The 12,435-nt window shown below is 46.9% G+C and overlaps 4 protein-coding genes across 4 annotated transcripts; all 4 read right to left on the minus strand.

Annotated features, from left to right (window-relative positions):
- Window positions 1-859: 859 nt before the first annotated feature.
- Window positions 860-1,776, minus strand: LOC121597829 (trypsin-7-like). Its single transcript, XM_041923991.1, has one exon. The coding sequence runs from the start codon at window positions 1,751-1,753 to the stop codon at window positions 935-937; it is 819 nt and encodes a 272-aa protein (XP_041779925.1). The 5' UTR covers window positions 1,754-1,776; the 3' UTR covers window positions 860-934.
- Window positions 1,777-3,687: 1,911 nt separating this feature from the next.
- Window positions 3,688-4,567, minus strand: LOC121597701 (trypsin 3A1-like). The gene has a single exon (XM_041923693.1). The coding sequence runs from the start codon at window positions 4,524-4,526 to the stop codon at window positions 3,711-3,713; it is 816 nt and encodes a 271-aa protein (XP_041779627.1). The 5' UTR covers window positions 4,527-4,567; the 3' UTR covers window positions 3,688-3,710.
- A 177-nt stretch (window positions 4,568-4,744) lies between these two features.
- On the minus strand, window positions 4,745-5,816 carry LOC121597702 (trypsin-3-like). Its single transcript, XM_041923694.1, has one exon. The coding sequence runs from the start codon at window positions 5,681-5,683 to the stop codon at window positions 4,958-4,960; it is 726 nt and encodes a 241-aa protein (XP_041779628.1). The 5' UTR covers window positions 5,684-5,816; the 3' UTR covers window positions 4,745-4,957.
- Window positions 5,817-6,066: 250 nt separating this feature from the next.
- LOC121596637 (trypsin-1-like) lies at window positions 6,067-7,028 on the minus strand. The gene has a single exon (XM_041921739.1). It carries the CDS (start codon window positions 6,984-6,986, stop codon window positions 6,171-6,173), a length of 816 nt encoding a protein of 271 aa, XP_041777673.1. The 5' UTR covers window positions 6,987-7,028; the 3' UTR covers window positions 6,067-6,170.
- Window positions 7,029-12,435: the final 5,407 nt, after the last annotated feature.

Genomic DNA, 12,435 nt, shown 5'->3' on the forward strand with positions numbered 1-12,435 from the left:
ACTTTCGATCCATCGTGTCGGGTTTGGGCTTAGACATGTTTTATGCATAACTCCTGGCCAGAAAACTACACACCCATCAAACGGGGCCGGAAGGATGGTGATCGAGTGCATCACCGACCGAGTGCCGGGATGGGCCGAACCGAAACCGATGTTTACCTGTGGTTCCGAAATCCGGAGAGGGATGCTGCCTCCGTTGCGTCCCCCTTTCCAAATAATTAATCTGCATGACAAGGCACCTTGTGTGGCAGTGTGCGTCCGGGTGTCCTTTTTTTCGTGTTGTTGCATGTGCGCACTTTAATACAATTTTCTCGTTTGCTCTCGATGACAATACAACAAGGTTGGGAGAGTGAAAACAACGCACAGGCCAAGCAAAAAAAAAAAAACAGAACACTCTTATCCTGTTGCATTCGGTTGCTGCACAGCCGGTTGCTGGTTTGCTGTTTGCGCGGCCGGAAAGGATGCAGGAAGTAAAAAAGTGGATCCACAACAACTCTTCCACAGCGCCGGCCTGGGATGGGTTTTGTGTGAGAATGATAATTTATGTAACGGTCAGGTAGCGTCGAAGTTGTGCTTGTGCTGTGAGCGATTAGACCGGATAAGGTACATTGTGAGCTAAAAGGTGGAAGTAAAAAAAAAGTGTTGTTGGAAAACTTGCACACACAGCAAGAAAAACATCCATGCGAGGAGGTAAGAAAAGTTTGATTAATTTATGATAATTTCATGGAATGTTAGGTAAAGTTGTAACGGTTATTTATCTACTTCAAGCAACCGATTCAAGAAAACGTGGGAAACTCTTTCACTTGGTGTAAGGCGATCGTTGTGTCATCACGGAACAATTTCAACACAATTCCACATAAGCTACAGCTGAGCAAGATTGTTTATTACAAAAAGAACCGATGCTTCACAGTGCTTGCAGGAGTTTAAGTCAAATGATTTACACTGCACAAAGCTCTCCTTCCTCCGGAGTCGACTGTTGAGCCACCACATTAATGATCCAATCGGAGAACCACGGTACCGATATGTACACACCGGGAAAGTGCGGTCTCGCACAACCTTCCCCATAGAAAACAACACCGGCCAGCTTAGCGTCCACGACGAGCGGGCCGCCCGAGTCACCCTGGCACGAGTCCACCTTACCTTCCTTAAACCCGGCACACAGCATAAACTCCCGCATCAAATAAGGGTAAGCCTGCTGACAGTAGTCCCACGGAAGCACCTTGATCTGAGCGGCCTTCAGTACGTTGTCACCGCTCCTTTCCTTTGTATAACCAAAGCCAGAGATATACGCCGGAGTATCGGGAATAAGACTGCTATCCGATGTTAGTAGCGGAATGCACTGCACTGTGCTGCTGTACTGCAATGTATGGGCCAGCTTCGCGAGTGCTATATCGAAGTTCGGATCGCTCAATGTTTCCGGAGGCACAAACAACTCCCGCACCAAGATCCTTTGGCCCTCGTATGGATTGGTGCTACCGACTGCAACTTCGTAGAAGTTCGGAAGGAGCCAGTCGACGCAGTGGTACGCCGTCAGAACCCAGCGCGGTCCGATGATGCTTCCACCACAATGCACCTGTCCCAAGGTGAGGATAGCCGCCTGGTAAGGCACTTGTTCAATGTCCACCTTCATACCGCCCACTATCATGTTGGTCGCACTATCATCCCGGTCCTCCTGCTGCTGTTGGGCGCTGGAGAATGGGAGCGAAAGTGCTGTCAACACCATGGCCAGCAGGCCGACTTGCCGTAAAACACACATGTCGCTGAAGGGAAACAAACACTACGAATAATAGTGTTGAAAGGAAATGCACTGCTATATAATAGTTACGTGGACGATTTTGCACTCTGGAACTAATGTGACGTAGTTCCAGCACTCGGGCAGCACTGAATCGAATTGTTACATGATAAACAAGCAAGTTGTTTTCGTCAGTTTGCCAGGCTATAAGAAATGAAGCTGCAAGATCAGAGTTACGTGCAAAATCAAGAATAACATTCAGATTGGGTATCAAAGTCCATGTAACAGCCATTTCAATGGCCTATAACAACATGATGATCTCGTTTGAACAGGTAACAGATAAAATACGACTGCATCTCTCCCTGCGTTGATATGATATTCGATGAGGAGTCCATTATTTCAAAAATCGGTGTAATGACAAATATTCAATTATACAAGTTTGCAACAGCAGTATTTATTTCAAAGTTTGCACACCATCCAGATGGAAGTAAATAAAGAATTACAAGAACTACAAAATTCATGAAAATTAGTTTTTATTATTAACAAAGTTCCCTTTCTTCGCCTGGCTACGTACCTCATCAACAATGCAATCATAGAACCACGGTACCGATATGTACAGACCGTTAATGCTTGATTCATCGCAACCGTTCCGATTGCAGGTAATACCGGCCAGGTGATCATCCAACACAAGTGACCCACCCGGGACACCCTGGCACGAGTCCACCTGACTTTGCATATACCCAGCACACAGCATAAATTCCATCACCTGGTCAGGGTAAACTTGCTGATAGGTTTCCCTCGGTAGCAAGTTGATGGTAGCAGCCATTAATGAGGTTTTAAAATAGTTATCCTCTACAATTCCAAAGCTAGATATATGTGCCTGTTTTCCAGGGGCGATTGGACCCATCGATGAGAGTAGCGGAATACACTGCACTGCTTTACTATACTCCAAATATTCTGCAAGCTTCTCCAATGCTATTAGGTAGCTGTCATCATCGCATGGTTCCAGAGGAACAAAGAACTTCTCAACCTGTACCATTTACCATCGTGGTCCGATAATGGTTCCACTACAAATCACGACTCCCGTATGTAGCAGTGCCTCCTGGTAAGGCACTTGTTCAATTACTACATTCATACCTTTCACCACGATCTTGTTCAGGAACTCTTTCCCCATTTCTTGACCATAGGACAATGAGAGGCAAACTGCTGCCAACACCACGACCTGAAAGCCAGCTTGCCGTATAATGTTGAAAGGAAACATGTTGTTGAAAGGAAAGAAACACAACGAATGATAATGTTCGAAGAAAGTTTGCTACATTTTAATGTTTTTGTGGGGGATTTTGTGGCGCACCGTTGCTGATCTGATGTAGTTCCAGAACGTGGGTAGAAACTGTATCTAACCGAGTTACCGTGCCATTAAACATAACATTACAATTTCACGCCATAAAGCAAGAAAAGTATCCAAAATCGATATGACTGACACATTGCACTGTGGCATGTTCAACTGCCATCCTGTATGGTGCAATCATCATCATCACTATCATCATCTAATCGATTTTGGCTTCTTGATTCATGGTGCGTCGTTATATGGGGATGTGTCTAAATGCACGGTTACCGGAAACGCTAAATAACCTTTTTTTTGCCAGTTCTTGACCACACGAAATTGAACATCACAACCTGGGTCACGTCTAAAAGGATGCAAAAAATCACGATTAACATTCTACGATGTAATTGAAGATCATAATTTACACTGACTAATGTTAAAAATATACTTAATTATGTGTAAGACAATATCGCTAGGATGATGTAAATTTTCAACATAGATTTCAAGGAACAAGCATTTCCTGCTTGTTGCGATCGTCCGATGTTTTCCGCTGCGTAAATATGCGGCTATGGTGCCCGTAACTATACCTCTTTCATCCTTAGCAAATCCTTAAAAAATCAATAAAAACTCTCTCCAGACTTCAATATTTTATTATTCCTATTGTGTTGCACTACAAAGCTCTTGTTCTTCAGCATTTAACTGGTTGCTTACTATGCCAACAATCCAATCGTAGAACCACGGTACCGATATGTACGCACCCGGAAGGTTTGGTTCCGCGCAGCCTTTTCCGTAGAAGACCACTCCAGCTAGCTGGTTATCCAGCACCAACGGGCCACCCGAGTCACCCTGGCACGAGTCCACTCCACCAGACAAAATCCCGGCACACAGCATAAACTCGCGCATCACATCAGGATAAACTTGCTGACAGGTTTGCCACGGTAGCACTTCGACAGTGGCGGCCTTTAACACTACTTCAGCATTGTTCTCCTCTGTGTCTCCAAAGCCAGAGATGTACGCCTGTTTTCCAGGGACGATTGCATCCTTCGACGATAGTAGCGGAATACACTGCACTGCTTTACTGTACTGCAACGATTCTGCCAGCTTGGCCAACGCTATATCGTATCTATCATCGTTCGACGATTCCGGAGGAACAAAGAACTTCTCCACCTTTACTATTTTGCCCTTGTATGGGTCGGTGCTGCCCACTGCAAATGCATAGTTGACCGGTTCGTGCTGGTTGATGCAGTGGCGCGACGTTAGAATCCAGCGCGGTCCGATAATGCTTCCACCACATTCCACCGAGTCCGAGAACAACATTGCCGCCTGGTAAGGTACTGCTTCAATTTCCACCTTCATACCACCCACTATCATGTTGCTCCAGTCTTTATCCTTCAGCCTTTGAGCACAGGTGAATGGAAGCACAACTGCTGCCAACATCACGACCAACAGGCCGGCTTGCCTTAGAACGCCCATATTACTTAAACGAAAGCAATACAACGAATGATAATATTCGAGAGAAAGTACGTATTTATATCTTTTTTTGTGAGCAATTTTGCGTACCTACTGATGCGTACTGATTTGATATTGTTCCAGCATTCGTGCGTAAAATGGAACAAATTTTTAAGTGGTAAACAAGCTATTTGTTTTCGCCAATTCTAAGCCATGCTAAATGAAGCTTCCCGAGCTGAGTTAAATCTATAATCCTGAATTTCATTGAATTTGCGTGCCAAAGTCATGCTAACATCCATTTCTATGGGAGTAGGAAGACAATGTGCTCGATTACTCAGAAGAGGTTATATATGATCACGATTACATTGCTGGATGTATTTAAAGGACACAATTTTATACAATACAATTCAAATTTATTATGCATCAAATGGAAACTATTTTGAGCCATCGATCGTTCATAATTCCTGTTTTGCTGCAGTACAAAGCTCTCGATTTTCAGCATTCGACTGGTTGCGTGCCGCATCAACTATCCAATCGTAGAACCACGGTACCGATATGTACACACCGGGATGGTTAGGATCCGCACAACCTTTCCCAAAGAACACAACACCGGCCAGCTGACCGTCCACGACCAGTGGTCCGCCCGAGTCACCCTGGCAAGCGTCAACCTGACCTTCCGTTACCCCCGCACACAGCAAATGCTTCCGCATCAGGGTAGGGTAAGCCTCCTGGCAGGTTTGCCACGGTAGCACTTGGATGGTGGCGATCTTTAACTGTGTTTCAGGCCCGCCGTCCTGCGTGAATCCAAAGCCAGAGATGTACGCCGGTTTTCCGTAAGCAATGGCATCATGCGCTGATAGCAGCGGAATACACTGCACTGCTTCACTGTACACCAAACTTTGGTTCAGCTTCACCAACGCTATATCGTAGGTTTTATCACTCTCCGTCACCGCGGGGAAAATGAAGTCCTCCACTTGTATCCTCCTACTAACAGCTTCGGGGTTCGTGACGCCAACCACAATGCCATAGTCGGATGGAATGCGCGTGCTGACGCAGTGGTAGGACGTTAAAACCCAGTGCAGTCCGATAATGCTTCCACCGCACAGTAGCTCTCCTGCGTAGAAAATGGCCGCCTGATAGGGCACCGTTTCAATGTCCACCTGGAAGCCTCCCACTACCATGTTGGCCGTGTTATTGTCGTTGGGCTTGAGGCAGTGCGCGATTGGGAGTGAAATGACTGCCAAAACTACGCCCAGGAAGGTTTTTCTCAGTAGGTTTTGGAACGATGTAAGCTACACGAACGTTAACGTTCGGTAGAAGTGCACTACTGGTTATAAAAATTGAAATTGAGGAAGAATGAATGCTCCGGAGCTGATGTGACGTAGTTCCAGCGTTCGGGTAAAAACTGGATCCAATTGTAACATGGTAAATAAAACAAGTGAAGGCTCGTGACCTAGGTTAAGCGTGCACTTAGAAATGAAGTGTAAAGTGTGCTTTGGAACCAAAATTACTTTACTGCTTGCAATGCACTATGTGGTACAGAAAGATACCTTTTTCATTTGATTGTTTGCACTTTTTTATTCTAACTCATTCATTTTGTCATCATTTACAGCTAAAGATAGATATCTTTATATACCAAACTACCTTCTACCACCTAGGCCAGTAGGGTTATTTTGGAGGATCACAAAGCTTCTTACCTTCAGCACTTGGCGCTACGCGTACCGTATTGACGATCCAATCGTAGAACCACGGTATCGACATGTACACACCGGGATAGTGCACTCTTGCGCAACCTTCCCCATAGAAGATAACACCGGCCAGCTTACTATCCAGCACCAGCGGTCCGCCCGAATCACCCTGGCAAGTGTCTACCTGCCCTTCCCTGTACCCCGCACAGAACATATGCTCGTGGATCAGCAGACCGTACGCCTTTACGCACTCCTCCACCGGTAGTATGTTAACGTTGGCCGCCTTCAGTACCATCTCATAGCCTCCCTCATCTGTGGATTCAAATCCAGAGATGACCGCCGGCTTCCCCACGGCAATCTCTTCGATCGATTTTAATAAAGGCAAACACTGTACCATTCCATTGTACTCCAAACGATTGCGCAGCATCACCAATGCTATGTCGAACACGCTACCATTGATAAGGAATGGAGGTGCGAACATATTCTCCACCTGCAGCTTGGTGCCATTCTCCGGGTCATCGGTGCCGACCACGATTTGATACTCGGACGGCTCCATCGTTTCGATACAGTGCAAAGCCGTCAGAATCCAGCGCGGCCCGATAATGCTCCCTCCGCAGCTGAACTTTCCGTTATGGAGAACGGCCGCTTGGTATGGGACCTGATCGATGCTGACCACGAAGCCGCCCACAATCAGGTTGCCGGAATTACTATCGTCCATTTTATCGGCACTGCAGATGCGGGGAACTGATGCTGCAATTAGCAGCACTGGCAGGACGCATCTCAGAAGTTGGTACATGGTTGACACGAAGGGACCACCTGTTTGCTTGTGGTAAGAGAAGATTTGCTACTGTTCAAAAATTGTTTTACAACTTGTTTATAGAGTTTTGATGCTGGGTTTATCCAGAACCCGTGCCTAATTAGTACATGGTAAACAAGATGTTTGTTTACAAAACATCTATACGACCCCTAGGTAATGGTTATCGCCGTTGCTTTAATTCGTCGTCTAAGAAAGCCATGGTAACAAGGCTTGAACTATGCTGACTGACTTTCAAGCTGATAACATAAGACTTGATGTTGATATCTGATGTTTTCTTTTTCTAAATTTACTCTTATGTTTAAACCATTTTACCACCGTTCATCATAAATCTCTACCATCGTTTCATAATGTTCATTCTATTAAAAGCTCGTATTTTGTAGCTACTCCAACAACCCCCACGACCCTAACGCTTCCACGATCGCGACAAATAGCTTCCTCATAAATTAAAAACTCTTTCTCCCCCAAAAGGCACCATTTACTCACCCGCCCAGTAATCGGAACAATACACCTCGCCCTAGGGTCAAACGAACTGTTGCAACGAACTCTTTTCTCGATCGGTTCGTGTGTCTGCTCATTACACGACCCCTTCCCAATACCGTGTATGACCGCCTCGCTCGCTCCAAAACCAAACGATCGACAACCACCAACTCGTCATAAAAATCCCTTGTTAATGCAGAGCTATATTGTGCCATCCCTTGGGGACGACCTCGCATCGGGTCCTCGGCGTTGCGCTGCCGTGTGGAGATGAAATAAAACGTCAATTTTATTTGCTGTTTTTCTCAGAAATAAATATTAACACGCTTTTTCTCGTTTTTCGTGTGCCGTTAGGGTTGGGCCAGCTCGCTACCATCGCTCATCCCGTTTGGTAGGAAGACGCCACCGGACGGACCGTTTTCGTCCCAAGCAATGGCCTGCGCCGGTGAAGATCCTTCACCTCAGCGCACGTGCTGAGAAAGAGCCACGGCGCGTAGGCTGTATTGAGCAGCAAAAATGTAGACACGCGATATCGTCTGGAGATAAGGCAGGATCTTTGGGTCGAGCACCTTTTTGCACCTTTTTTTTTTTTGTTTCGTGCGATGGGTTCTACCTGCTGAAAGCTGTAGAGTTATCTTGCGCATGGTACCGTTGTTTTCGGGCTTGTTTACAAAATGTTTATCTTAATATGGTGCATATTGCTGACTAAACGGAACCTCATTAACAAACTGCGAAGGTGGGATAAGGGAGCGTGGTCGGATACCCCGTTGCTCCGAAGGCGCCACATTCGATGGGTCTCTCACACATTTTGGCATAATATGTCTATCTTCTGTTGGTGCATTTCTAACACTCTCACATTAGTAACGGTTGCAGCAAAAGCACATCATCATACCATCCCGATAAAAAAGGGATCGAGTTGAAAATCGGTAAAAATTACGCGCTTAATATCATTCGATCCACTTTTGCGGGACCATGGGCGTTTGTGCAGCGTCATCCTGCATACGGAGAGTCCCTTGATTTACATATCCCGATGCCGATCAATCCTTCAGGAGTTTTCACGTTAGAAGTGTCTGGATTGACTTGAAGATGCACCCCTTCAAAGCCGTCTTATTGCCGAGTTTTCACGCGTTCCAGGACCTCTTGGTTCATTAAGAACTTTCCTAGGGAGCGATGATGGTCCCGGGCAGGTTCAGCGGATCAACGAGTAACTCACCGTGCCAGAATATGCATGAAATTTGGGTCATCTTCATCAACGGCAACCTTTCACCGAGAACCAACAACAACAACAACAAAAAGCAGGTCGCAAACAGTAAGGCGACCCTTTCTTGCGCATTATTCGCGGTGAGTGACAGTATTCGACGTCATCATCATCATCATTAGCCTGCTCCGGATGATGAGTCATGTGGCTTTGATTTATGATCACGATGTCGTCACGCGCATCAGTCCGCTCTGTTGGCAGGATCAGTCTGCCACAGGAAGCGTGAGAATGCCGACTGTCTGGACATTACAAGTCGCTTCCGACGAGCAGGGGTTTTCCGCGGGCAAGTCAAACCACCAAGACGACTCCACTAATTGGAGTTCTGGCGAGATTATGAAACCGAGTCGATGGGCCGCATCAACACTGTACACCGATCCTCTTAACTACCGTGCGCGATGATGGTCACGGCTAGACAAACAGCTCGCTGCCAGTCATCAACGCAAACAATTGGCCCTTTCGGGAGCGCAAAACTCCACCGTTGCGGAAGATAAATCGCGCTACATTATTTATTCTAACACCTTCCTGTCTGCTACCAACCACTTCGGCCACTTCGGAAGGTTTCTCGGAGTTTGTATCCTACAATTTGGTTGGACAATTTTCAGCCCATTACCGGGTCCCGTCGGTTGTTGTGAAATGTTTCATAATTCACCCGGCCAAGCGAGAGCGGGGAAGAAAATCCGGCGGTTTTGTGGTTTGCTGAAGTGTGAAACTCCTGCGGTGGACTACGGTGACTACGACGACGACGACGACGACGACTGCGGGCATGAGTTATGGATTTAGAAAGGAATATTTGGCCGTTCTGTTGCCTGCCGGGTGCGACGGTAGCCCGTAGCCTAATCAGAAAAAAAACGGGCCCTAATCCCGAATAAGAGAGGCAAAAAGGCAGTACAGTAGCCCCATTATTTGGACCACGATTAAATAATTAGAGCCGGTGCATTGGGTGCGCGTATGGCACCACTGCGCCAAACTCCGCGGTCCACACTACGAACATGAGTGCTGCGGTTCCTTCTCTGGCGAACGGTTTGGTGACGGAACAGTAGTATCCCCCCCTCCCAACTCTGGTTTCGAGACGCCATCGATCGATCAAACCGATAGCACTTGCGCGCCCGGGCACCCGGTTTGGTGGGTTGGGCAACCTTCTCTCGACGCGCGCGAGCGCACACCAGTGTCGTACGTACGCCTTAATGGAAAACAATAAACTTCACACGCGAAATCGCTCACATCGGTTTGGTAATTAATTTTTGCGCATAGAATCCCGGGACCCGGGAGGGGGTGAGCGCCCAACATGTATGCAGGGCGCCAGGGCCTGGTGTTGTGGGATGCAGACCGCAGGAATTGGCAAGCGGCAGTAGTAGTCGTGACTGGTGGCTTTCGTCGGGTGATCGTGCTGGCGTGGTTAAGGCTGCCAACAGCACCGCTCGCTAGACGTGCACGTGCAGCTTTTAATGAGATGATAAGATCGGGTTTGTCTGGATCTTGGACGCCAAAGCATACGACTCATATATGCAAGATCTTAAGTTTTACGGCGCATCTTTTCAAAGATCTTTTTTATGCTATTATTGGAGGAAGATCTAGTTGATGGTTCATCGATATTTTAAACGAACGATGAAAAGAGTTTTAAAATCTATCCATCAATGGAAACTTAGTCCACAGCTGACTTGTTTGATGTTCTTTATTTGACTAATACTCTTATATCAATGTGAGATGAGCGCAAGATTCGATAGAACCATACAACCTCCAAGAAGACATACAATTACCAACTTAGAAACACCAAATGAAAGGTGAGAAGGAACCCAACCACACACACACACGCAAGCATTTACCGTGCAAGTCCAATCTATAAAATCAAAAATCATACGTCAAACATTGAACCCATCGAACGCAAACGCATTGTTCATGGTGGTCGGCTATATGACACTCCCTCGTAAAACCCGCCACATCCAGAACGCGACGTCCCTCGGATCTGTACCGTGACGCAAAAGCTTACCGCTGTCGATTTAATATCATACTCGCGAACAAAAGGGCCCCGGTTCAATGTGCGCACAGCCAGTCCTTCGTCTGGCCCTGTGCAGCTGCCGCAAAACCTCTTCCCGTTCTTGAAGTTCAGATCCCGATCCTTGTCCTCTTTTAAGGAAACACCCCATGCACCACACCGGGCCCGATGCAATGTTGGCGCGCACGCGTACGTACGCGATGGTGCAGGTCGGTTCCTTACCGGTTTCGATTTCGTTCAGTTTCTTGTGCAGCATCTTCCACCGCTGGACGAGCATCTTGGCAGGCGAAAACAGCAAAAGGCAGAACTGGCGGAACGGAATAACTTGAAAGCGAAGCAGCAAAAGGATGCAGACTAGCCTGCCGCTAGACGGCTGAAGGAAAACCACCCCGGCGGACCGGCAGATGTTTCGTTGCCGCCGGTGTCGTGATTTCTTTCAACTTTTAATAAATAAATGAGTTTATAAAACCGTGTGCACGTGTGCGGGATTGGGACTAGCGAGAAAGAGAAAGAGAGAGAAGACACACAAAAAAGGGAAAGCTGCAGCTGAATGAAAAGGTTGAAAAAAAAAACGGCTCGATTTGACAGTTCTCTTCGCAGTGCAGGTTGATAGGTAGGGCACCGACAACTATCGGTAAGGTATCAACTAGATACGGAATATTAAGAAAAAAGTGAAGAAGCTTTAATGTCGCTTACCGTGTTTACGGTGATCGGTGTTGAAAAAGGATCCTCCTCCTACCTTTGTCCCCTGCTTTTATTGTTCGACCACGACGAACACCTTTTTCTTGCTGGACCCAACCGTTTTTGATAAGTTTTTCAATCGAAGATGCAATCCAGCCAAGATCCGATCTTTCGCTCAACCGATCGATCCTTTGTTGTTCCCCCAGCCCCGAAATGGAACTCGCTGCACGTGCTTACAACCGTTTGTTTGCTCAAGAATTGCCGAGAATGTTGCCGGGTTTTGTTACACCCACTAAACCCAACTGGACAGTAGACCGTGCGTGCACGCTTCTGTCAACGCGCTCCGGACATCTCATTGAACGCGGGCAAAAGGACATCTATCAAAATAGCCTTTTTGGGAGGAAATTCTAGACGATGTCCAGTGGTGTATTGTACAAAGGCGTACACACTTCACTGTCGTAGCGCGTAGGAGAGCGCTCTGTCAATTTGTACACCTTTATGACACGCGATACCCATCGGAGCGGTACCAAGAGCTCGCCCTTAACTTCATTGAAACTCCAACCAAACGCAATTTGTACTTCAGAGTGTGTGCGCGTGAGTGTGGCGATGCCTTACATTCCAATAAAATTGTGATGGCTTATCCTGTCTCGCGCGGTAACAATTTGTTGTTTTAATGCTTACTTCACTTCACTTAAAACGATGCCCGGATGACACCGCGCTCGTGACGTCCGACTGGCCCTGCCTAAACCTAAGCTAGACTTTCGATTGTTTTCCCATTATGCTGAAGGATGAAAATTCGTGGAAAATTGAGTCTTCCAGTACTCATGGTCCACATAAAACGAGAAGCAGCGGATATCTTAAACGCCGCCTGTCGACAGGGCTGACATTGCGCGAGGTGCTGACATTTATGAAACCGGAACCGACCTTAAGCTGTTACGAGCAGAAGGAGGCGTATAAATCTTTCCCACTCCCGGGCACCGGAATATACGAGCGTCGAAGCCGTTTAATAGTTGTTGACGCCG

The sequence above is a fragment of the Anopheles merus genome, chromosome 3R (genome assembly GCF_017562075.2).
Source record: "Anopheles merus strain MAF chromosome 3R, AmerM5.1, whole genome shotgun sequence".
NCBI classification, from domain to species: domain Eukaryota; kingdom Metazoa; phylum Arthropoda; class Insecta; order Diptera; family Culicidae; genus Anopheles; species Anopheles merus.